General features: G+C 36.5%; 1 protein-coding gene across 2 annotated transcripts; it reads left to right on the forward strand.

Moving 5' to 3' along the window:
- Window positions 1–117: 117 nt before the first annotated feature.
- On the forward strand, window positions 118–27,193 carry LOC117916149. 2 transcript variants are annotated; one of them, XM_034832039.1, is made up of 13 exons: window positions 118–453; window positions 700–847; window positions 2,437–2,591; window positions 6,445–6,627; window positions 6,978–7,053; window positions 8,522–8,599; window positions 9,399–9,484; window positions 11,254–11,327; window positions 12,232–12,277; window positions 24,599–24,708; window positions 25,087–25,261; window positions 26,508–26,588; window positions 26,812–26,905. In XM_034832039.1, exons 1-12 carry the CDS (start codon window positions 193–195, stop codon window positions 26,580–26,582), a joined length of 1,467 nt encoding a protein of 488 aa, XP_034687930.1. In that variant the 5' UTR covers window positions 118–192; the 3' UTR covers window positions 26,583–26,588; window positions 26,812–26,905. The 2 variants fall into 2 exon arrangements, with proteins under 2 accessions (XP_034687930.1, XP_034687920.1); XM_034832029.1 differs by lacking the exon at window positions 26,508–26,588 and having other exon boundaries at window positions 119–453; window positions 26,812–27,193.
- The last annotated feature ends 13 nt before the right edge of the window (window positions 27,194–27,206 follow it).

Genomic DNA, 27,206 nt, shown 5'->3' on the forward strand with positions numbered 1-27,206 from the left:
GAGAAGCCCAAGTTGGGCCCAAAAGCTTACACCACTCCAACTGAAGGATGTTGCACACTTTTTGTGGGGTCCGCATTGGGAACATTGTTCAACGGTCACATTTAAATTCCCACGAAATTAAAACCCCAAAAAGATTCAACGCAAACGCTTCTTCCTCAACACCAAATCCCCTAATTCCGTACTTGAATCTCAATGGCAATCCACAAGCTTGCGGCGATCATCAAGAACCCTTTAAATGAGGACGAGTTTCTTCTCGTAAAAGAGTCGCCGCCGCCGAAATTCGGGGAAGAAGAGTATGATTCCTACTTTGATTCTGATCTCTGGGACTTGCCCTCCACGCAACTGAATTTACTAGAAGGAGAATCGCAGTGTGGAGTTGCTGTTGAAGGCGCGGAATCCGTTCTAGACAAGATTGATTTGACAAAATTTGATCTCAATCTGGCACTCAATCAGGTAGCTTTGATTACCGAGTTCAAATTTACTGAAAAATATATGTTTTTTGAGATGGAAAATTGCGATTTGGTTTCAATTATGCACAAATTCAACTTAACTTCGCCCCTACCATGATCTTTCAGCTCTCTGACTTTACCTAAATGTATTTTCACAGCCTCAATTCTACTATTTATTTATTTTTTAATGTTATTTTATTTCCTTTTTAAATTTATTTTTCTTATTTATTATATATATGCAATTTGAAAGCTTTTGGCTCGAGTGGGTTATGGAATGCACGGTGGGGTACAGTGGCGTCTGTGGAAGTATGCGGAGGAAGCTGAATTTGGGCCAGGAGATCCAGTTCATACGGTCTTCATTACTGGGAAACTGGTATCAGTGGATGACAATTTACAAGGTTTGGTCATGCCAACATTAATAATGTTTCCGTAATTCTTAGAATATGGGCTTCTGAAAACAATATTCATGCTAAAACTAGCAAGTTCCTATTTGGTTCTCCATTACAACAAGTAAAAGGACTGGACAACGTACATACATAGGGTGGTCCCATTTTCTCACGCAATGGGAATGCTTGATTCCTTTTTGTTTTGGTTGGAGAGAGAGTTGCAGGCAATAACGAAATTTTATAAGCTAAGATGAGCATATGCATAAAGGTTTCCAGGCTTTCACACAGTTGTTTACTGTAATTCTCTCATAAACAAAGTTGTGTTTTGCTTCTAAAATAAGGCATGTTTGATATGTGGTCGTCACAATCTTGATCAAGATTTTCCTCCAAACTTCTAATGCTAACAATTGGGTAGTTATCTTCTAAGTTTACTTCTTTATTTATTTAAAATTTTTATTTTTTTATTTTTTTAAAAGTTATTTTTTAAAATTTTTAAATTTCTTTAATATATAAGCTGGTTAGGAGGAGGGAATGTTATATAATTTCTTGGGGTTCATGGTGATGACTTTATCAAATTTGTAGGCCTTTCTATATCACATGAAAACTCTTTTAATCCCACAACTTAAAAAACCAGGATGGATAGCTGCTAGGTAGGAGGATATTTTAGTTGATATTTTGACTTGGGTTAAAGAGCATATGATTGAATTTGTCATTTCCTTGGCAATTGGGGCAGTTGGATGAATGATCTCTATGTGGCTTGATCATTTACATTTCATACCTTATGTGCCTTTACTGGTTACTGCTGGATTAAATACTATTAACTATAATAAATTAAGTTATTTGCTGTTCAAATACAAAGATTTATAAGATAAATTATTTAATTCAAGTTTGACAACATCAATGGTAAATCATGGTAAATTTGTTATTTCCATTAGTCATTTAGAATCCTGTGAAACTATATTCATATTTTATAGTTGTTTTTTGAAATTGAAAATTGATTAGCATGCTATGTCACAGTACTGTATCTGTCAGTATTTTTTTGATATTGTTAGGTGCATTGCCTCTGTGCAACATGGCTGTTTACTGTTCCATTCTTGTGCAGATTTAATGTTTTTCTATCAACCAGTGGGTGCAATTTATAAATATTTCTAACCAGTTTATGTGTCTGTCATATTAGTATCTTGTCTTTGATTAATACGTAATGTATCATTTTTGTATTTGAAACTAAGAAAAACTTTTGCTAAGTCTTGCAGTAATATAAAGAGCAATTTATGGTTGCAGTCATACATGCTGGTGCATTTTCATTAGGCCATGCTCAAGACTGAGTGCTTTGCAATTTGAAGTATAAGTTGTTATGTAAAGAACTTGTGGTAATATATATAGTAAATTGTACTTTTTAAGACTTGACTTGCAGAAGATAGTAATTATTTATTGCATTTACACTAAATTTTGTCTCTAGTGACCAATTTATGTATCCTTTTGGTTTATTTTGATGGAAAGATTATCGACCTACTTCTGCAATGCAAATGTAGCCTTTTACAAATTTGAATCTCATTTGGCTTTGGAAGGCCATGCAACTAATCTTGGAAATGCTTATGTAGGACCGTGTAAGTGGATGTCAATTCAACATTGCCTGACCTGGCTTCTAGATGTGAAACCAAGTTGTGGTCGTGTGGGACCTTTGGTAGTTGTTGGTCTTCTAAATGACTCAATGCAATCTACAAAGTGGAAAGTACCGCCCACTTTGTGTTATCAGGTTTGCTACCTTCTACTTTGTGTTTTTTACTTCTTTAGTGAAAATTCTAGTTAAAATTACAAGGCAAGATGTGTTCTCAACGATTAGGACTACAATGTAAAGGTCTAATTAGGAGCAATTATATGAAAGTATTACTTCTAGTGACTTGAAAGTTTTAAAGTAGCATTTGTGGTCTGTACTATATTCTTTATCTCTACGTTTTCTTTTCTATTTCAGATAGAAAGTGTGTCATGACTCAGATTTCAAGCAACTTGAATCCCAATGCATGATCATAGCTAAAGGTTTGATCCTAAGGGTTGAGTGTCCATGCTGGCAATCAATGATTTAACCTAGCATTTAATTAATTTTAAGTTTCTCAATAATTGTTGTTTCTTGGCATTTATGTGAGCCAGTTCAGGTCAATTAATGACCCAAAAAAGGGTTAATGGAGGTCTCAAAGGGTCTATGGGGATCCCAAGTGGTATTTGGGTAAAATAGGGCAAATAGGCTTCTTGGGGTGGGGCACGCAGGGGGTGGTCGTACTGCTGTTGTTGTTGTTTGCACCAAGGTGTAACTCTATAGTGAAATCAAAATTGTTAGCCTAGTGGCGACCTTGACAACTCATCCAAAAACACTTTTGATGGAGTTAACGATGTTAAATTATGTACTTATACTCGAGATTAAAATGTTTTCCTACCAGCATGCTATCCATAACAAACACTTCCAAGAGACCAACATCATTCTCCTATCTTGCTTTAGGCAAAATCTTATATCCAACCATTTGGTGCAAAATCATAGCTCTGGAAGACAAGTATTTAGAATGCAACTTGAGAATGTCCATCATCTTAGGGTCATCACAAAGTCCCCTGTATGCCTTAAGTGGCTCAAATCCCCAACCATGTATTTTACTTAAATACATTATCTTCCCCAAATGGAATTCCTAGGATCTTATACAATTCAATAGGAGAAAAATAAGATTTTGTTTCCTTTCACAAAACTTGCAACTTGGTCTCTAGTGCAATATTAGGCTCTCACATAGTAAATTTCAAACTAACCAAGGATGAAAATATCAGTTTTTACGGATATATTGGTCCTTTGATTTTACGGATATATCGAGATACACTAGGAAATATTGGTGAAAATTTTAATACAAAATATTGGTGAGGTAAAAATCAATCAAAACTCATGGAAATATTTGAAAAAGTTTCAAAAAATGATATAAGAAATAATAATAGATATATTGAGGTTGTTTTGTTGAATAAATTGATATATGTATGATATAATCTATGATATTCAACAATAATGTTCATAACTTGAAGCATATTTTATATACATCTCTCTAATTTGGATGTATTTAATGACATTGAAGAAATAATGATACATGTATAAGTATTTTTTTATTAAAATGTTGATAATTTTATTTATTTTGTATTTAGTTATTATACAAAAAACATAATAATTAAAATTAATTTATTTATAATAATTTGATAATAATTTATTTATGATATCTATATACATAAAAAACATATATTAATTTATAAACATATAATTTATAGTATGTATACATATATATATATATATATATATATATATATATATATATATATATTATGAGATATTTATAATATAAATGTATAAATATTAACATATTTATATTTAGGAAATCTATATAATGTTTATAATCTAATATATATAAGCATATGCCCATTAATTATCAAAATGAAAGTTGGTTGGGTGGCATGACATCTCCTTTGTAAGCATGAGGTCTTGGGTTCAAACCCTTGCCTCCACAAGCACTTATAATTTGAATTTTGTAAGGTTGACATGCAATCCTACATTGGATTTGAACAACACCCAAAATGGGTATTTAAATTGAGCAGCGGCTCTCTTGTGACATCTGCATGGATTGTGGGCTAGGCTGGATGTGGGTGGGTAATGCGGGTTGAAACTGGGCCCAAATTGGGAATTTTGGAAAAAAAATAAGAAGATCAACATTGATGATGTGACATCGATTTATTGGCACATGACCCGAAATATTGGGAAAATATTGCTCTATTGGTGATAAATCGACAAAAATTGCCGGTCTTGTGGAAATATTGCCCTATCGAAATATTTGGCATATATATCTACCAAAGGCTGCTGACATCCGAAATTTCGGCGATATGTCCCAAAATTTTCATCCATGAAACCAACCATCAAACCCAAAATATCTAAGTTTAGAAAAATCCACATTTCTACCATGCATCACTACCTTACTTTCAAACCTTACTTTCAAAACTTCTATAAAAAGCAGTAATATGCTCTACATTCACTAAGAATGGAGTATTATAGCTAGCCTTATTTCTGCCTTGATCAACATTAATTGCTAAATTCTAGATAATGCTAGTGAGTTGGAATGCTCCTTCTCCTAGGTTAGTTGGTTAACTAATTATGCCACAAACGAGTTAACTAAGCAAGGAACAATTGATTAAATGTTAATCAATTTTGCTGGAAAGAGACAAATTGCTTATCTCATATTGATTTGGATGGTTTGCCGAAACATAAATGATTTTTTTTTTCAAGAAAATGTAGGACTTTGGAGACTGTTACTTGATTTATTTTTATTCCCTTTTTTTGGGCCTCTACTATTGCAGTTTTTGAGGATTCTTCTCTAAGTGTTTAAAACTTGATTGGAACTCGATATGCAGGTCAATGAGGTTGGATGGATAGTTGTTTCCAATATGGAGTTTGCCTTCAATAGTTTCATTAAGTTCAATTTTGATGCATGTGCTTTGAGTAACCCAAGTTAGTTGGGGATTGGAGGTGTGACTCGAGATCATAGTGGTACAGTCTTGCAATCTATTTTAGAACTGGTTGGAAAGGATTCACCATTGAGATAGAGATTTTAGCTCTTTTCGATTGTTTGCTACAGGTTATGGCTCCTTGTCTTTTTAACTTATGGTGGAAGTAATTTTTGGCTTTGTGATATCTTGGGTATCTAAATAGGAGAGAGGTTCTTGGAAGAATTCCACCAAATTCTAGATATTGTTAATAGCTAGGATTCTTCTTTCTCTTTGTCTCCTTGTTTTGCTAATCATGCAATCAATCAACTGGCAAAACAAGGAGCCAGGCAGCAAGCTTCTTTTATAGGGGATTTTTAACCCCTTGAGAGTGTAGAGCTGCTCCAACTTGTTCATATTCATGATATATTCTTGTCTTCTTGTTCTTTTCAAGATTTTGTTTTTTGATAGGCAAGAGAGCAATACATTAAAAAGCTAAAATAAATTCAAGAAATTCATTCTCTTTTATATTTTTTTATCAACTTTTGCATACTTTGAAAGGATTTCTCGTCATTCATTTGTACTTAAAAATTCATATTAATAAATTAGTTTATTCTTGACAAAAAATAATGATTAAATATTAGGTTGACTCTTTGACTATCAGGTGGACACTTAAATTGTTAGGGTCAAATCTTTTGACTTTGGGATTTTTGCCAGGTTTTGGGTTGCTCGGAACAGCATTTGTTTTACCCTTGATAACCCCTTTTATTATTTTCTGCTTAAAACCCAGTTGTATATTTGTGAATTTCTTTTCCTTTTAGTTAGGAAACAACATAAACATAATGTACCATTTAGTTGTAAAAGCTTAATTAGAAGTTCTCATTCCTGAAGTTGCTTGCAACACATGCCTTAAGTCTTTAGTGTTCGAGTACTTTCTCATATGTACAAGTGTCTTTCCCATACTTATTCAGCTGCTGTTGTCTACATTTGATGGTATTACCGAAACATAATATTTAAGTTTCTTCTCTGTTTTAAAAGAATCATTGAGATTATATAGTTGTTGCACATTGCGTCTGGTCAATATTCTAATGCTGAACTAATGTTGTCATTTTTAGGAGTACCCTCCTGGTGTTGTACTTGTGCCTATGGGAAGTAGAACTGGCAAGCCATTTCACACCACAAACTTAGTTGTATTTGCACCACATAATCTCCCCAATGACTCTGGAGATAATAATTTTGTTGCTTACGGAGATGCACTGATCGTGGATCCAGGATGCCGATCTGAATTCCATAAAGAGGTAATATTGAGCTTTTCTCTTGATGCCCTTGACAAATAATTTTCTTTTTGAGCATTCTTTTTAATATGGAAATAGACTCACTCCCTTAAAGGCCTTAGTCACGTCATGAATCTGTGGAGTACTCCTGCATCTCCCTGACTAAGAATTGCTTCTTCTTCTTCTTCTCCTTCTTCCTTTTTTTTTTTGAATTATTTATTTATTTATTTTTATATTTAAATAATAAATATAAATTAGGAATCAATATTTTTCATTTTCTGCTATTTAAGCTCAAAATTTTGATATGTATTAATTTTTCATTATCTTCTTTTGTTAGTTCTATGCCATTCTTACACTGATCTTCATGTAATCAGCTTGGGGAAATTATTGCTGCTTTGCCAAGAAAGTTGGTTGTCTTTGTTACCCATCACCACCATGATCATGTTGATGGTAAGTTTAAGTATTTGAATTGAAACTAAGAGATGTTTTCTCTCTCTCTCTCTCTCTCTCTCTCTCTCTTATTTATTTATTTATTTATTTTACTTTGCATTTGTTCATTTGCTATTTTATTCATTTATTTATTTTAACCTTTGTATATATTAAATTTATTTGGATGATTTAATATTTGATCACTATAGTGGGATGTAGTTTAGTTTTGCTTACCTGGGGGCTAACAACGCTGTTTGCCCCTACTGGGTTATGAATGTAGATCACTCATAAGTTAGAAGGTAGATCTAGGAGTTTTTGGAGAACTGCACTGTTGCTGCTGCTTGTTGCTGCTGAAGGTTGACCACCGATTACTGTTCGATTAGTTTAAATTTAGAATGGATTCCCATCAGGGAAAAAATGTTACCTATCAAAAGAAGAGAAAAACGTCTACAAAAATTCTTTTTATATGTATAAAATGATTAAAGGATCTATTGTCATTTTCATTTCAATGTTCTTGATTGTCAGTATGTTTTTTAATTAATGATTGCAGCATTCTCTGAAATTATTTAAATCCAGCCTGTTGAAGTAAACTTGGAAACAATCCCTTCCACATTGAACCTCTGCTCTGTTTTCTGCTCTTCTATTCTGGTAATTGCCAGATAAATGCTATTCTGGTCTTAATCCTCTGGCTCTACACTCGTAAAATATTCTTTGTAGAGTTCTCTATTGCATGAAAGGAAGTTCCATAGCCTTTCTCTTTAGTTTCAGGGCTTTGTCTGCCTCATACTGCTATAATCCTTCCAGTATCCATATGAGGATTTTTCCTGCTCTTGCTTCCACTTTGCGTATAATTCCAACAGTTCAAAGGTTGATCTTTCTCTCAACTGTTTGCTGACTGAGTCAGAAATACACTCCTACCATCCTGTGTATGAAGGTAATTTCACATAAGTAGGTTGACACATATTGGCAAGGAAAGGCTGAGAATGCCATTGTTATGTACTATTGGTATTACGCCAATTGAACTTAAGAATACTTCTAATACACTTAAAAATACATGTAAATTTATTCATAAACACACAAATGGTCTGAAGGCACTCTGGAGGCGAGGAGTTATGTTCCACTCAGACATCTGGGACATCTCTGTATTTTACACAGCATGGAATTCTCCTCATTTTAACTCATAGAATCTTGTTTCATAAGCAATGAAAGCTCACTTGTTATTCTCACAGAAGTTGACAATTTTCGTATTATGACCACTTGATACTGCCACACGACAGAACACAAGGAGAGAAATGAACTACTAAAATTTCAATTTCCGTTCTTAAATTATAAAATATTCAATAAAGGCTAAATATCACTTCCTTTTCTCTTTTTCCCTCTCATTGTGACACCATTGCTGTAATTGTCTTCCAAAGATTTAATTTATGCATTTTATTTATTTGAACAAGTTATATATTGGCTATAATCTTCTGTTTGATGTTTGATTCAGGTCTTTCAATCATCCAAAAGTACAATCCTGATGCCACTCTCTTGGCACATAAAAATACCATGTGTCGCATTGGAAAAGGTTATGATTGTTCCCATTTGGGTCTCCATTCTTTATAATATGGCTGAGATGATATACCTTTTTACGATTTGTTGTTTGGGTTTCCTAATTCATATGATGAATTGGCATTTTTGATATAAATATATCATCTATTGAATGATGGTTACAAATATCAAGTTCTCTTTTTTCTCAATTTGTCTTAAGTACATGTGATGGAAGTAGCATTTTATTGTATGTATAATTACTGCTCGTTTGTGACAACTTTCTTGATTTTTCTGTTAGTTAGAAGATGAAGCTGAAGCCAAAGCCATAATTTTAAAAGAGGGCAATATTGGTATATGAGAATTTCAGTAAACATTAGATGACTTCAAGCTTAAGCCAAAAAAGACTTCCACAAGAAGCAGCAGTCTCATTGCTCCCATATTAAACTATTTTTTAAGTCATAAGCTTTTTTGAACTCATCTAGAATGTCTTATTGAGCTTAAAATAAAATGTTTCGGTTTCTTGGAAATCAATCTAAGCAATGATTTAGAATCTAGTGCTGACATTGGACATTATTGTTTCAGCTTAGAACAGGATGCATCATTCAATACCTGACATGATTCTGATGATGCTATAAATGTTTAAAACTGCAAGTGTTATTTGGTATATTACAACCTTCTAGTTGAAGAATTTATGGGTGACTCTAAATTATTGCTTTACAGAGACATTATTGTTTTAGGCTTTTATTTGTTTTCGCTGGAACAAAAAAGAGAAATCTCTTTCATCAAGTTCATCTAACTTTTATCGGTTAACTTACTGTGATATTATATGATTCCAGGTGACTGGTCCCTTGGCTATACCTCAGTTTCAGGCAATGAAGAAATTTGCATTGGTGGTCAGCGGTTGCATGTCATTTTTGCTCCGGTATTTTACATTGTCATTATTGTTCCTTTCAAAGATAAAGTTCTGGCATGAAGAAATCATGTTCTACTTCAGATACTTTAATACTTTGTTGTTAGAAGTTTAAGTGATGATGTATATCATGGATGAAAATTTGAAAAGAAAACATATATTTTGAATTGTATGAGTAAGGGATTTGATACCTCCAAATGTAGGTTTCATGACTTCCACCCCCCTCTTGATTTGATTCTGCAAGAACATAGGTATTTTTGGATCCAAGGTGATAAATTGGATTACAAACCAATTGTTGGAAACTGTAGGTTGAATTTAGGTGCATATAATCTTAAAAATGGAAGTGGCTTATAGTCTTGAGGTTTTGACTGAAATATTATAGAAGTCTATAGCTCTAATATTATTTGTTCAGTGGGAGAGTTTTTGTGAGATTGACTAGAAATTGTGCAAGATTTTGAACCATGGTCCCACTTAGTCTGAAATTCCCCTCCCCCCCCCCATCCCTAACATCTCTAGTGCTTTCATTGATTTGGTTACAGTTGGAGGGAAATCTGAAGGAGGATCTTTCTCATGGACTACAGCTGGGTTGATGGATTGAAAATGTGCATCAAACCTCCAAGCTTTTTTGTGATTGGTCTGCCTAATTAAATTGAAAGGGAATCTATTAATACATAAGAAACCTAATAAATTCCAATGAGTGAGAAAAATGAGCCAGAGCCAACTGAGGTGGTTTAGTGATGTACAAAGCAGATCGATGAAGGCAATAGTTTGGAGAGTAGATATGTAAAACAATTTGAGTAGCTTGAACTCAGCTTCATCTCCACTCATTTGAGCTCATTTTAGCTTCTTCAATGAACTAAACAAGTGGAGCACCTATCAGGGTTATCAGCTTGTCTGGAAAGCAAGCTGAGCTTGAGTGACCTCATAGTCAGTTCGAATGACCTCATGTGTTTTGTTACCAACTGTGACTCCGCCTTCTTATAAGCATGAGTGCCCTAATAATGTTATTCCATGTGCACACTAAGCAGCAGGTAACAGGCAGCTTGCTTTATAATAAAATACAAATGAATTATCTGTGAAAGTTTCATGGTGCTGTTGTTACCCTAGAACAAGAAGTTCTTGGCTTATTCATGTGATCATTGCAAAATCCATTCTTTAACATGCTAGTTACTGTTTAACAAGCCTAGTTGAGTCTGAGCTTGGTCTTGTCCATTGAAGCTTGATCCAAGCCTGAGCTAGGGCAAAAATTCTGCACCCAAGCTGAGCTTGAATGCCAGATGCTCTGGTTGGCTTTGCGTGTCCAAGTGTGCTCTAATGTAGGCTGAAAATTCTATGGGAGCAGGTGAATGACTGACAAGAATATGGATGTAAGTAGCAGGAGAAAAGTAGTAGTTCACAAATAAACAAGAACATGCTTTTAAATTGTGTGGATTTGTGGCATAAACGAAATCCCAAAAGATAGGTAAAGCTTATCCAATGGGATTGACTGGTAGGAGCAAGTGAATGTAGGGGGTGTCTAGAAAGCATGTCTGGAAGATATGACGCTTTTCATGCATGGTATTTCAGGTGTACATATATTTAGAGTACTATAAATTGGAGATTTCTTGTAGGATGGTAAAAGATGACTCCACAATTCATGTAAAATATTCCAATAAATAAGCTGACATATGGCAATGGGTATCTTTTGGATTATTTGCCTTCACATGTATGAAATTTGTATCTTATTTGAGGGTTGAAATACTTCTTTGTGGTTGAATCTAACTTTTTTTTCCCTAATCCAGGGGCATACAGATGGCCACATGGCATTGCTTCATATCAAGACTAACTCATTGATTGTTGGAGATCACTGTGTGGGGTAAGATTCTGTAGAGGAAGAGACTTTGTATGATATATCAAGTAGCATTCTTATCTCTATAACTATATGAAGGGCAAGGGACTATATCCCATTCTGACACTGAGTTCAGTCAGCCTACAAATTAGTAGTGCATCAAGCTGAGCAAAACAAGGGGAAAGGGCAAAAATTGGGAAATGCATGGATATGTAAAATAATAACTGTTTTGCACATAAGCTAATGGATTATTGCATACAAGTTATTGCTTGAAATAATTCTCTATAAACCTAAGCTTATGAATTAAATTTTGTTTGGGCATTCCTTAAAAGGAACTAAAAACCTTCGGTTAGAAGAAGAAATGAACTTATTTTCAAGTCTTTGTTTTGGGCCTGAAATTTGTTCTGGTTAATGTATAAGGCAATCTAGGCATAAGGCAAAAGTTAAGGCGTGTAGCATGTGCCTCATGGGAACCTCAATCTCCTCAATCCATCGAGTATGAGGCTTATGGGGTCTGGGACTTTTTGTTTGAGCCTCATGCTCATGTTTCACATGTTCTTAAAATTATGAATCCAATATGGTGTGATGACAAAATTTTGTGTGCATCATCTATTAAATAGTTGAAGTTTTTATCATTTTAGGACAATGAATGCATCATACAAATTGGGTTGATTTTTAAGTCTTCGTAGTTTTGGGAAAAGGTTTAGATAAAAAAAATGTCAGTCAAGGAATTGTGGCTAGTTTCTCACCTTTTTTTTACCTTTAGCAAAAAATTTAGGAAAAAGAAAGTCAAGGAATTTTGGTTAGTTTTTCACCTTTTTTACCTTTATCTTCTTTTTTCAATTCTTATTCATTATTCTAGGCATGTTCTCTCTCTTTCTTCTTTTCTTCCAGAAACTACTCTGCTAATGAGTCTGCAGGTTTCTTTCAGTCATGGAAGTGCCATTTTGGACGTTACTTCTGGTGGAAATATGACTGTAAGTGTACTTCACAGTTCTAATGACTTCGTAACTCTTCCAAGTTCTAATTATAGAATGTTAGTATGAACTGGAATTGTTGCTTTGTCACAAAATTCCATATATGCTCTCTCTTGATATTTCAGCATTCTACATCAGTATTATATTACTATTTTTTTTTTTTGATAAGTAAATATAATTTCATAAATAAAGAGACGCCAAAAAAGTGACTCAAGGTATACAAACCTATACACCCACCACTAGAAAGGCTAAAAAAAGAAAGAGACCCAAAACCAACTGGCCTAAAAAATTATATTACTATTTTATTACTTTAACCACACTCTGGCCAAATTTGCAGTTGCAGCTAGATGCTTCCTTGGTGGTATTCCTATGAACATTAGATTTTGAATGCCTATAAGTAAATTTTAACTCAAATAAGCCTTAGTCTACTTGAGATTGGTTACATGAGTCCTTTCAATAAGAAAAATATTTTGTTCTTGACTCTTGTGTTTTGTTAGTTAAAAGAAGAGTATTTCCATTTGCTATTGATTAATAATCCAGGGTCTTTTTTCTAGGGCTGGAACTCACATTTATAATCTGACAAATGAAAATTAGGATTGTTTTTTCTTTTTTGGTTCTTTATTAAGTTCATATTTGGTTCGTAGAATGCAAGAATGAGAATGAGATTGAAATGATTCCTATTCCTATCATTCCCATGTTTAGTATGTACAAACCCACAAAGCATGGGTTATGGAGTCCTAGCATTCTCATGATCTGGGAATTGGAGTCATAATAATTTATAATTACCTATGCATTTTGAAACTATCATCCATACTTTTCATTCCTGCTTTTGTTTATCATGGTTGCATAATTATCTGAAAAATTATTTTTTGGATTAAGATTAATCTTACTTCTTCTTTTTCCTTTTTTTGAAGGAAAACATAAGAACTTAGGCTTTCTAAACATTTTTTTTTGTGACTTGAACAAAACATAGTTAAATATTTTCATTCATTTTGTGAAATTAATGCCTTTTTTTATTAAGAATATGAATATTAAAATCCTCATCCCAAATTAACAATTCTAATAAGAAAAATATGAAGATAACAAGAAACAAAAAGAACTACTATCACTTTTTTTTTTTTTTTTGAGACTTCTATATATTTATTTATTGTGTTTTAAGTGTTGAAGTCCATAGTGTTACTCTTATCTAATCCAAGATATTATCTCTTCTTAAATGGCTTTGATACCATTCTCACACAAATATTAGATATTCAACATAGAAATTCAAGATATGGATGTATAAACAAAATATATAAAAACAAAGAGAAAATAAAAGATAGAAGAAATATCTTACATTCAAGCTGAAAAAAAGGTTGATACAAGCTCACACTAAGAACATTAAGACACTCAAACATTCCAAACACTCAGACACTTATGCTAAACTTTTGAAGCACTCAAATGAAAACTAAGAAATGTGATGTTCCTTCAACAACCAACCTCCCTTTATATAGAGAGAATACAATAATTATGGGGGTCTACCAAGATGATAAGATAAAGGAAGAATCAACATGAATTTTGTCCTATTTTATATGAGCCATAATACTTTGGTAGAGTTGTCCAACTTCACGTGAATAAAGTTGAACTGCACCAAAGGCAATCCTTATCTTATTTGTCTAAGGAAGAGGGGGTGGGGTGGTCCCGTGAAATTAGGGATGGGTATGGAGTCGGGCTTTGGAAATCTATAAGGAAGGAGTGGAACATTTTCGTTTGTAGTTCTTCCTTTGTGGTAGGTAATGGGAGGAGGGTGAAGTTTTGAAAGGATAAATGGTGTGGGGATGAGCCATTGTGTGTTTCCTTTCTTTCTTTATATGCCCTAACTGTTTCAAAAGAGACATGGGAGAGAGGTCATTGGAATCCTTGTTTCTCAAGACCTTTGAATGATTGGGACGTGGTTGAAGTTGAGGATTTATTTTCAAGGTTGCAAGGAAATGTGTACGGAGGAAGACAGGATGGTGTGGATGAACTTGAGCAACAATAAGTTCTCTGTTAAGCATTTATATGCTACATTGGAACTAGGAGTTTTGATTTCATTTTCAAAAAGGGTAGTTTGGAATTTGTGGGTGCCATCTAAAGTTAACTTTTTTGCATGGGAGGCTACTATGGGAAAGGTTTTGACTATAGATCAACTTCAAAAAAGAGGATGGTCTTTGGTCAATAGATGTTTTCTTTGCAAAGAAGAGGAAGAATCCCTAGATCACACTCTTCTCCATTGTTTGAAGGTTAGGATCCTTTGGTAGTTGTTGTTTGATCTGTTTGGTATCCATTGGGTACAAACTACTATTGTTAAGGAGGCTCTTTTTGGGTGACACCGTTCTTTTGTGGGAAATAAATGTAACATGATTTGGAGAATGTATTTTTTGGAGGGTTTGAAAGGAAAGGAATCATGACCCATAATGAGGAGCATTCAACTCAATTTTTGAAGACTTCCTTTCTTAGAAATTTGTTTATTTGGGTAAAGATGTACATAGAGACAGATTCTCTGTCTGTATTTGATTTTGTAGAGTGGTAAGGATTTTGTTAAGATAGGTGTTGTTTCTGGTGTTCTCTTCTTGTTTTTCATGCTTCTAGGTGCTATTTGTATATGTCCCATGTACTTTGGTGAGTCCTTTTGGCGCTTTATATATTTTATGCACTCTTTGCTTATAAAAAAAGACCATGTGAATTCTAACAAAGCAAATTTTTCTTTAAAGGTTCTTTCGGAGAAAAATCTCCACCATAGATGTCATCTAAATTTACTGTGGATCCAGATGTGGACTGATTGTCAGATAGGGCAAATAACATCTTTTCTTTATACTCTTCATTACTTAAACCTTTACCTTTTTCTTTCATTAAATAAAGAAGGTTCTTGTCCATTTGCAGATGAGTCAATTAGCCTCATCTTAGGTTCAATGATGGCTGCATTAAAAACTGAAGGGCAGTTTGGCATAAATCATTGTTTGATTTTATGTAGTGTTTTACTTTTGAAGTTTAGATATTGCTGATTCCTTTTACTATGACAAACTTATTTTGCTCATTTTCTACATGAAGACCCTCCTCTAAAAACAAACAAATTGTTTCTATAGCAGGTATAGAGGATCATCTCCAATACACAAGAAAATTATTTCTTTAAGAAATTCTGCATTAAGACCCTCCACTAAAATGAAAATTATCTTTAATCAATACATAAAATGTACAAAATGAAAGAGCATTATGGCTTCTTCTGGTTCTTAGAAAAGCTATTTCAGACTAGCAATAAAGTTTATCCAAATGTTCAAAGAGCTCCTAGCTTAAACGTTACAGAAACTTAAAATAATAGGTTTAAAGTGATTTCTTCAGTCTGTTTGCCTCCCACTACCATTGAAATCACAAGTTGTTGTAGAGCAGTGCCCCACAAATTGGTATCCAATGAGGTTTGCCAATGCAGCAACGGTAGACTCAATAATCATGTTATTGAGTAAAATAATTATACAGATCTATATATTGGTATTATTAGAATATTTTCTGTGAAGTTGAAGTGACGTAATTGAAGAAAAACTAGTCATTCGGTTTCACACGCTGCAAATACATGTTTGGGTGGACGCTGAAGGAACAATGGCGGTAACTTTCCATGGGGGTAAGTGTTGGTTTGGTGTTGAGTTGAAGATGTTTGAGATTAGCATAGAGGAGTACAAAGGAAAAGTGCGTGGGAAGATCTGTGAAAGAGGTCCCAAGTTCTCTTCATGGATCAGATTCGGAGGGAAAGGTTTGTCTCTACTGCTAGAAGAGGTTGAGTCATGTTGTGAGCTAAAAGAAACCTCCTGGGTTGGCATGGTTCTTTTGTGGGCAAGAAAAGGGAGAAAGCTTGGAGAGCTGCCCCCCTCTGCCTAATGTGGACCATTTGGAAAGAAAGGAATAGAAGGGCTTTCGACGATATTGAGAGGAACGATCAAGATATTAAATTCATTTTTTTGTACACTTTTGTGAATTGGGTTAGGGTATACATAGAGGAACATACATTGTCTTTGATAGATTTCGTTGATTGGCTAGCCACCAAGTAAGGGTCAGGCTTGTTCGTCCTTTTGTTTTTTGCTGATTTGTACTTGGTATACTACGTGTATACCCTTTCTCTAGCCTTTTGGCTCTTAATGAATTTTCTTTACCTATCAAAAAAAAAAAATGTTGTGAGCTAAAAGAAAGATTTCCTTCCAGAAAGTTTTGGTCGGAAGGAGATAGAAACTACAGTCTGGAACTCCATAGTAATAGAGCAGGGAGATTCTTGTTTTGTGTTGTAAGAGATGCGGAGAACAAAAGATTCTCCTTAGCTTTCCTTGAAGGAAGAGGGCTTGTTGGAGGCTGGAAAATTCTCGCTAGCAAACTGAGAAGTTTGGGAGTCTCTCCCCTTTAGTGGAAAGGAGCTTTGTTGGAAAACCCCAAGCCATCTCAAGCTTCGCCTAGCAGAAGTGTGGAAAAAAAGAACCAACTGGACAGAGACACATCATCTCTTCGGGATTGCTCTGCGCTTCGTGATGCCGTCTGGCTAGAAATTGAGAAAGAAATACTCGATAGAAATGAGGAGCTGCTGGGCAGGTGTCTGGTGGGCATTTGGGAGGGAGACTCTGACCACCTCCCTGACCTCGTTTCCTTCAGATTGTGGGTGAAAAACTCTTGGTTCTTGGAAAGGAACCCTTGTGTGGGTCAAAATTTTGGACCTCTTTCTGCATTTTTGGGGAAGAAGCCTCTTTAAGAGGTTTGGAGACTCTTGTGGGAGATTCGTGGTTGTGGATGAAAACACAGCCGAACGCCGAAACCTCAAGTGTGCCAGAGTCCTCGTCAAAACCAGAGATTGGCAGCACCCAAGTTCGCTGCAGGTAGTTGCTGGCTCCTCTTGTTTCGCTTTGCAACTCTGGTGGGAAAAAGAGCCCTGCATTTCCACTATGCTCCCCTTCCACAAGTTCGGTGCAAGGAAGCTTGGGGAAGACGAGGTGGCCCTTTCACGCGCTGAGGAGAGCGTGGGCACTCTGCTCTCTTCCTCAGCCTCCTCGCAGCCTGAAAAGTTGCCCCCACCGGTCTTGGGAAGTGGTGCCCCTGCCTCGGATAAGACCGTTGCAGCTGTTTCCCTTTCCTATGCCTGTGAAGTGGAGATGGGCTAGCGTCTAGATGCCAAGGCCCAATCGGGCTTGGCCTGTGTCAATACCTTTGGGCCTGGGCCTGGGGAAGGCCCACGTCTCCGTCTTTTTGGGGAACCCTTTTAAGCCCATCGTCCTTGCCCCTTCCAACGACTTAGGGCAAGGAAGCCCTAGTTGCTTGCAGTGTTTGAGGAAAGGAACCCCCGTACCGACTCCTGCCACCGCTGGGATCCCTCAGATGGAAGCATCACCGCCTGTAGTTGAGTTTCCCCCCCCGTCGAAGCACACAATCCTCAAGGTAAGCTTTCTTTACCTTCGATCTCCTCGAGAGGGGAGTCATCTTCTTCTTCTACTCCATTCTGGGATATGGGGTTTGAGAGGGAAATGGGATCCTTCTCTGGTCTTGTGGAATCGACGCCAAGGGAGGCGGAAGTGTCGCCGAATCCCCTGTCCATGATGCTTAGAGATGGGTCGACAGTGCTTCTGACTGAAGCCCCGAGTCCTGATATGGAAAAAAATGTGGCGAAGCAGAGAGATCTGTCGGTTGTTCCCTCTTGCGAAGAAGGATGGTCGGAAGAGGAGCTTTCCAAACTATTTCACTTTAGTAAAGTCTTGGGAATGCTTGTCGAAGGACATGAAGTCGAAATTCTGGCCTTGCTTAAGAAACTGAAGCTGAGAACTGGAAGTAGCACCCTTTGCAAGAGACGGAAGAAGAAAAAATCTTGCACCACCCGTTTCGAAAGAGAGTTAAAAAGATTGGAATGCTCAGTTAGTTATGGGGGGACATCAGGGATAACTAAAAAATCCGGTCAAAGCTCCTGGGAATTGATTCCAGTTGATTAATGAGAATTAAAATTCTCTGTTGGAATGTTCGAGGGCTTAATGATTTTGAGAAAAGAAAGTTGATCAAGGGTGTGGTGAGGGATCAGAAATCAAATTTGGTTTGCCTTTTGGAGACGAAGGTGAAAGAAATGTCTCTGCAAATGGTAAAAAGTGTGTTGATGGGACTAGGAAGATTTCTTAATTGGGCTTCAGTGGATGCTAGGGGTGCGGCAGAAGACCTCCTTTTCTTTTGGGACAATAGAGTCTTGGAGAATTTGGAGGTTGAGAGCGAGGGGTACTCCATCTCTGTCCGTTTTAGAAACTGTGCTGATGGTTTCTCTTGGATTTTCTATGGAGTGTACGGGCCAGTGATTGGTAGCGAGAAGGAAGATTTTTAGGAGGAGTTAGGAGCCATTTGTGGCCTTTGGGAGGACCCTTGGTGCATAGGAGGGGACTTTAACGCTATAAGATTCCCAGAAGAAAGAAGGAATGCCCCTAGACTCATAGCTGAAATGAGGAGATTTTCAGAGATGATAAGGGAGTTGGGGTTGAGGGATTTTCCCCTGGCTGGAGGTCCTTTCACTTGGATAGGGGGTTTGAATTCTCAAGCTGCTTCTAGATTGGACCGTTTCCTGTTTTCGGACCGATGGGAGGACCACTTTTCTGCCATTACACAATCTGCCCTTCCTCGTCTGGTTTCTGATCACAGTCCCATAGTCCTAGAAGCTGGAGACTTCTTTTCAGGCAAAACCTCCTTTTGTTTTGAAAATATGTGGCTGAAAATTGATGGTTTCAAAGACCTAGTAAGAAACTGGTGGAATGGTTATTCTGTTGAAGGGTATAGCAGCCACTGCATTGCTAAGAAACTCAAAGCGCTAAAGAAGGATCTGAAGAATTGGAACAAGGAGGTGGTAGGCAATGTCTCATTCAATAGAGCAGAGACCTTCTCCTGCCTACAGCGTTGGGAGGCCAAGGAGAATGAAAACTCTCTTTCTCCTGGAGAAGCGGAGGCTAAAAATCTGGCTCTTGAGGACTATAAGAAATGGGCTCTTTTGGAATAAACTTCTTGGAGATAGAAGTCAAGAGAAATCTGATTAAGAGAAGGTGATAAAAATACCAAGTATTTCCACAAAATGGCCAATGCTAGAGCAAGGAGGAATTTCCTGTCTAAAATTAGAGTGAATGAGGTGTCTCTCTCTTCTATTGATGAAATAAAAGAAGGAGTTTGTAGAGCCTACCAGTCCCTCCTCTCAGAATCAGGGGATTAGAGGCTTAGTATTAATGGCCTTAACTTCAAGGAGTTGGGGGAAGGCTTGGCTAGCAGACTAGAAGTTATGTTTTCCGAGGAAGAAATTTTTGCAACCTTGAGCAGCTGCTGCGGTGACAAAGCCCCAGGCCCGGACGGCTTCACAATGGCCTTTTGGTTGTTTTGTTGGGATGTTGTTAAATCAGAAATTTTGGGCCTCTTTAGGGAGTTTTACTTCCATGGGACCTTCCAAAGAAGCTTAAATTCCACGTTCCTTGTGCTCATTCCTAAAAAGAAGGGTGCCGAAGACCTAAGAGATTTCAGACCAATCAGCTTGGTAGGGAGTGTGTATAAATTTCTTACCAAAGTCCTTGCTAATAGGCTGAAATTAGTGATGGGGGAGGTGATTTTTGATTCTCAGCAAGCTTTCGTCCATGGGAGACAGATTCTAGACGCTGTTTTAATTGCTAGCGAGGCCCTTGATTCTAGATTGAAAGACAACACGCCGAGCCTCCTTTTTAAGATGGATATTGAGAAGGCTTTTGACTATGTTAATTGGGACTTTTTTATGGATGTGATGGCCAAGATGAAACGGTGTTGCTACGGCTACCTTCTCGATTCTCATCAATGGGAGCCCTACGGGCTTCTTTCGTAGCTCTAGGGGATTGAGATAGGGCGACCCTCTTTCTCCCTATCTTTTCATTTTTGCCATGGAAGCTTTTAGCCAACTGTTGTCAAGTGCAAGAAATGGGGGCTTTATTTCCGGTTTCAAAGTGGGAGGAAGAGGAAGAGAGGGGCTGATCGTGTCCCATCTCTTGTTTGCCGATGACACCTTGATTTTCTATGACGCCAATGCAGATCAATTACATTATCTTAGCTGGACATTCATGTGGTTTGAGGCGATTTCAAGATTAAAAGTTAATCTGAGCAAAACTGAGGCCATCCTAGTGGGGGAAGACATTCCTATGGAGACTCTTGCCTCAATCTTGGGATGTAAGATTGGGAGTTTACCTACCTCTTACCTGGGTCTCCCCCTTGGAGCCCCTTACAAATCTACTAGGGTGTGGGATGTAGTGGAAGAAAGATTTAGGAAAAGGTTGTCTCTTTGGAAAAGACAATACCTCTCAAAAGGTGGCTGACTTACCTTGTTAAAAAACACCATCTCTAGCCTCCCAACCTACTTTCTTTCTCTTTTTGTGATTCCTAAGAGAGCGTGCGCAAGACTTGAAAAGATCCAAAGGGATTTCTTATGGGGGGGAGGCGCCTTAGAAAATAGACCTCACTTGGTGAGTTGGAAGGTTATTTGTGCTGCTAAAAAGGATGGAGGCCTGGGCATTCGCAGTTTAGCTATTTTTAACAAGGCCCTTATTGGGAAGTGGTTGTGGAGATTTGCTAATGAGAATGAGTCCCTATGGAAGCAAATTATCTCTAGAAAGTACGACCTTCAAGAGGGGGGATGGTGCTCCAAAGGTGTAAGAGACCATTATGGGGTAGGGGTTTGGAAGGCTATCAGAAATGGTTGGGAGAACTTTCGAACTCACTCCTGCTTCATCGTAGGGAATGACACTAGAGTGAAGTTTTGGAAGGACTTGTGGTATGAAAATCAATTTCTGGAAGATGCTTTCCCCATTTTGTTTAATCTATCCATCAACAAAGAAGGTTGGGTTGTTGAGGCTTGGGAGGAAGACGGAGTTGGGAGTAGCTGGGGGTTTCGTTTTAATAGACACCTAAATGATTGGGAGGTGGGGGAAGTAGAAAGCTTGTTAAACAAGCTTCATCATTTGACCATTAGAAGAGGTGTGGATGACTTGCTCTGGTGGAAAGAGAACAAGAATGGGACCTTTTCAGTCAAGTCTTTTTATAGCTCACTCTCAAGGGGCATTAGACTTCCCATCCCGACTATAACTATTTGGACGCCTTGGGTTCCAATTAGGGCTAGCTTCTTTGGTTGGGAGGTAGCTTGGAGCAGGTTGCTCACCATTGACCAAATGAAGAGATTTGGATGGAACATTCCCAACAGGTGCTATTTGTGTAAAAATGAGAAGGAAACCATAGATAATCTTCTTTTGTTTTGTGAGAAGGCCAAAATGTTATGGCTTCTGATCTTTTCCCTTTTTGGGGTGCAATGAGTGATGCACTACTCTGTGAGAAGGAACCTCCTGGGATGACATGGTTCCTTTGTGGGCAAGAAAAGGGAGAAAGCTTGGAGAGCTGCCCTCCTTTACTTGATGTGGACCATTTGGAAAGAAAGGAATAGGAGGGCCTTCGATGATGTTGAGAGGAATGACCAAGAAATTAAATCCATTTTTTTGTACACTTTTGTGAATTGGGATAGGGTGTATATAGAGGAACACACTTTCTCTTTGATAGATTTTGTAGACTGGTTAGCTATCAAGTAAGGGTCAGACTCGTTTGTCTTTATGCCTTTTGCACCTTTGTATCCTGGTATACTCCGTGTATACCCTTTCTTTAGCCTCTTTGGCTTTTAATGAATTTCTTTTACCATTAAAAAAAAAAAAAAAAAAAAAAATTCTATCCTTGGGCAGACAATTCTCAAGGATTGAAAGTCTCTTAAAGGCTAGTAAGCCGCTGATAGCCTGAGAATCCAACACAATATGTCCATGTCTGAAGTAGGGTCTTTTTTTTTTATAGACAAAAGCTTGTATTAAGAAGTGCCAAAAAAAGGGGGCGCACCCAACGTATACAGGAAGTATACACAAAAAAACAACCTAGACACCAAAAAAGAAAGAAGAAACCTAGAAAAGAGCAAGACTAGCCACAATAAAGAGACTCCAGAAAATTGAGATGAGAGGGGGATCTCCAAATCTAGCAACTGTTTGGACCACTCCACAAGGGATTTGAAAAAGAGAATCCTTAGCCTTTGGTCCGACAATTCTTCGTCTTCAAAGATCCTTTGGTTGCGCTCTCCCCAAATACACCAAAATAAGCAAATCGGAGCTAGCCGCCAAACTGCTCTTTTTCTTCACACATAGAAGTGAAACTTGCTTTTCTAAAACCTTTGCTTGAAATCAAAAGAGGAAAGTATAAGCTGAAAAAGGAGAATGGCGAGCTTCTGGTATAGTTAATAAAAAGAATAGAAAAATTAGACATTGCTGATAAAGGAAAAGCAACACAGGTCAATGTCCTCCAAGAAGCTGAGGCAATCAATTTAGATGAACAGCTCTAACAAATGGTTGGTGAATCTTATCTTCAGCCATCGTCTATCAGTAAGATTCAGTAGGAAAGCAAAAAAGGGCTTATCGTCCTTGTCTCTCTCTTGTAAATCTGCGGTTAAAAAGAAATCCCCTATAAATGGTCTAATAGAGTATCAAATTATGATAGTCTTAAAACAAACGCTCATTTATGCTCAGGCACCAAAGCTCAATGGGAATTCAAATAGAAGCACGGTGGGAACAATAGTATTAGGGTTTGTAGGTAATCTTCAAGGATGGTGGAATCATATCCTCATGGATCAATCCTGAATGGAAATTTTTTTTTTTATAGTAAAAACCACATTCATATCTGTCATAGATATGACTGGGCAAATAGAGCAAAAGCTTTGGATTGAGAAAGATGCAGTAAATAAGCTGATTTATTATATTATAAAACATTTTATTGGAGATGCTAATGTGCATCTAGGTATAAGCTATGATCAGCTAAATAATTTAAAATGTCCAACCATGTCTCATTTTAAATGGTACAAAGATGGTTTCTTCACCAAGGTTTTCGCAAGAGCCAACTGTAACCCTGATTATTGGAAAGAGAGATTCATTGACGGGATTCCCGTGTTAGTTGTAGAAAGAGTCAAAATTAAGCTCTGAGAAAGGCATGGAGGAAGAATTCCATGTGAAAGTATACATATTCAAAGAATTTTTCCTTGAAAATGGAGGAACGATTCCATAGCCTCAGAAAATATTAAAGTTAGTCTTGATATTTGCAATTGGAAAAAAAATCTAAAAGCAATTAAGAAAAGAAAAGCCAGACAAGTCTAAAGCTATGGGAGACTTTTGCCAACAATATGGCTATAGTGCCCTAACAGTTGAAAATAAATCCAAAAGTAATAGGTCTACTCCTTATAAAAAGGAATTTTCATTAGTTTTTTTCTCAAAAACCCAATAAGCCTCTACAAAAGGTTAAAAGAATTTAGAGACCCAAACAAGTGCTAATTTGTTACGAATGTGGCAAAAGGGGGCATAATAGTAATAAATGCACTTCAAAAGCCAAGATTAATGAAATCAATGATGAAGGGCTTAAGCAGGAATTAATGGCCACCTTCATCAATGAAACTAAAAGTGAATGAGAAGACAAATATTTTGAAGAATCAGACTCAGAAAATCCTTAAGATGAAATAGCACATCAATCAATAAATGACATTAACAGGAACAAATAAAACTAAATTAGTGAGGCTAAATAGTCAACATGGAAATGCTGATGAAGGTGCGCATGATTGGTTAGAACTGTGTTCAAAATTTTGGTTATGAATGAAAAAAAACCCAAATTAGTGAGGCTAAATAATAAACAAGGAGGAGCCACTATGAGGAGCAGATTTTGTCATTGGGATGCACTTTTCTACCCTGCACAATATTATTTCTTTCCACACAACTAGATGACTCCAAAAACTGATGCTGACATTGTAAAAATATGGAAAGGAATGATCAAATAGATGGGTAAAGACATGGAAATAAAATGATCAAATAGATTGGTTCAGTGCTACTTTGTGGTGCTCACCGCCTCCTCCTCCCTTTCAAGAATGTTGAGAGGAGATCAGGGTAAAAAGTTCCAAAATCACTCTTTACATAAGTAGGTAGTCAGATGGCTGGGTGGAGGGAAGTGGTGTGTTTTCTGGACTTTTAAATCATCAAGTGGAATAATTCTAGCAATTGTCATATCTAACACAGTTTAGGAAATAATTTCTTAACATTTGTCTTAGAAATTTGTATAATCCCTGTTTATAAAAATGGCAGAAAGCAAAATTACTTTGCATAACAATAAAGCATATAATTAATCATATGGTGCAGAATACAATGGAGTATTTTCTTCTGTGATATCATTTGAGCCTATGGATGCTTTTAGACGTAGTTTATATTTTCAACAATCTCAGATTTTGCTAAAATTCAATTGGTAATGCAGGAATACTTCCAAACAACTTACAAGTTTTTGGAGCTCTCCCCACATGTTTTAGTCCCCATGCATGGGAGAGTTAATATGTGGCCAAAGCACATGCTTTGTCAGTATCTCAAGTATGAAACAGCTCTCTTTCCTCCCTTCCCATCACAGTACAAAGTATCTCTTTTGATCTCACTTTTGATCTCACTTTTGGCTTAATTGATCATAGGAGATTCACCTATCACATCATCTTAGAGAATAATTCATTCGAGGAATTTGCCTGGGATTTCTTTTAATTCTCAATGCCCAAGAAACATTATACTAACAAGGTTGATTAGCTAGTTGTTTTAGCTCATAAATAATTGGTTCACAACATTTATGTTTGTTTACCAACCATTGAAGTCAGGCCCAGCATTTACAGTTTCAATATAACTTGGTCTTCTTGCATCTAATCATACGTGATATGATAAACAATGATCAAACAATTAATGCATCATCGTTCTTACTTCCAGGAATCGAAGAAATAGGGAGTCAACCATCTTAAAAGCCATAGAAAATGGAGCGCAATCACTGTTTGACATTGTTGCATATACATATTCTAATGTTGATCGCAGTTTCTGGATTCGTGCTGCATCAAATGTGAGGCTTCACGTGGATCATCTGGCCTGTCAAGATAAATTACCAAAGGTAGAATTTGCTTATGCCATGGGTAATCTGTCAAGGCATATTAGCATGCATACAAATCTTTGTTTCCATTTCTAAATGCTAGAGAGATGGTGGCACATGTGACACCTGTGCAGTCACATCATAAAAGGCTCGTTTGGAAAGAGACTATGGATAAGTTGTTTGCAATTTTGAAAATTGTTGAAGAGAAAAATGGGGTTAATTCCCCAGAATGGAACAGGTATTTAGCCTGACCAATATTATATATATCTAGAGACATGTAAATAATCAGGGTGTTCAGACAAAAACTATAAAAACTTTATACAATACTAGTGATGCAAAATTTATTTAAGGAAGAACCTGCCTAAAGAATAACAAAGATATTAACTAGCCATTTTTCCCATTTTCAAGTTTCTCCCTTCAAGAAATTACATTTAAATGTGTACTACTGAACTGCTTATCCTAACAGATCCTAAGAGAAGTGTGACTAAAAGTATTGCATTTAAATATGTCAAAGGAGTGATTCTCAATATATTGTTTTCTGAATCAATGTTTGGCAATAATTTGCAAATGTGATTTCACATGTAAAATAAGGATGAACCCTGAAGTAGGTTATTTGAATTTTACATTTACATCTCAACCACTGTAGTTAATAAAAAAAAAAAACAAGCAAACATCTGGTACCATAATAGAAAGCAAGCAGGGTAAAGCTACAAAAGCTATTGACAAATCTGATTTTTTGTTACACATTACATGTCTTTGATAAAGGGTGTTTTTCTCATGAAATACAATTGAGAGGTCAGTTTTATTTCATAAGATTTATCAAAACAAAGTTACCTCCACATAGCCTTGTTATGGCCATTACTGTAATTTCTTATGCCTCAGGAAAGGAGGTTTTGGTCATGTTCTGTGATATTTTCGTGAAAATTTAAAGTCTATCTCTAAATGTTTTGTGTGGAACTGTAAAAACATTGTTTGTTATGAAATGCTTATTGAACACCTTGCTTGGCAATCCAATCATAGCGGAGGCCACCTTAAAATAATATTTGCCTGCTCTATAGATTTTTCTTAAGAAGTTTTGTAGTGACATGCCCTTGTCTCCAAATAATTGAAGGGTCTTTAGACTCTGAAATCGCCACTTTCAAATAAGTAGAAATTGCCCTATCAGATTGGTCACATCTACTCTTATTTTGTTGAAGTGGAGGCATACATGTTAATGACACATTCCTTATCTATGTCAACTTCTAACTGTCCCTCTGAGAGTGTCCAGGACTTCTCTTTGGAAACTTTCAATTGTAGCTGGGTTTCATTTGCTGAACAAGTGGGTAAACATGATCCCAAGTGAGGGAAGGTACTTGCACGTTCACCACTTACATTTTTTTAGGGCGGACCACTTTCCTGGCATTTTTCCTCAGAGAATGTATATGTCATAGGCAATATGATCAAATAATTTCTGTATCTTCTTTATATATAAAAGAGTGTCGTTTTGCTGAGAATAATTAGGTGCTTGTAATTTATGTTTTTCATTTCATGTGGGGCTGACTGACCTAAAGCTTTTTGCCTTGCACCTGTAGGAATTTTCTATTCAAAAGTTCCAGAAAACTTGCAGGCTGCATTTCCTATCCCGATGGATATGGGCATACCTCAACAGAGGTTTTCCATTAAAGGATCAGAAGCTAAGAATAACCAAAATGATTATTGCTATAGGGGTGGCTGGCTTTGCTGTGTTGTACTCGATTAAAAACATGGGTTCAAATAAGTCTAGCAGCTAAAGAGTGAATAACATTCAGATCAGGATACCTTTTAATTATGTTTGAAAAATTAATTATCTTTCCTTCTAGGAGAGATATTATGTTGTAATAATGGCAATACTTATGCTTTTGCAACGGTCTAGCTATCCTTGTGCTACAAAGGAATATGAACTAATAAGAAAGTGTGCATCATCAAGAAAGTTAATTATGATTGCCCT

This window comes from Vitis riparia, chromosome 1, assembly GCF_004353265.1.
Source record: "Vitis riparia cultivar Riparia Gloire de Montpellier isolate 1030 chromosome 1, EGFV_Vit.rip_1.0, whole genome shotgun sequence".
NCBI lineage: Eukaryota > Viridiplantae > Streptophyta > Magnoliopsida > Vitales > Vitaceae > Vitis > Vitis riparia.

Excerpts from the sequence above, each read along its gene's own strand:
- LOC117916149 (XM_034832029.1), top strand. The coding sequence starts at position 193 with ATGGCAATCCACAAGCTTGCGGCGATCATCAAGAACCCTTTAAATGAG. Across the intron at positions 6,628-6,977 it reads GATCTGAATTCCATAAAGAG|CTTGGGGAAATTATTGCTGC; the intron begins GTAATATTGAGC and ends TCATGTAATCAG. Across the intron at positions 12,278-24,598 it reads CTTCTGGTGGAAATATGACT|GAATACTTCCAAACAACTTA; the intron begins GTAAGTGTACTT and ends TTGGTAATGCAG.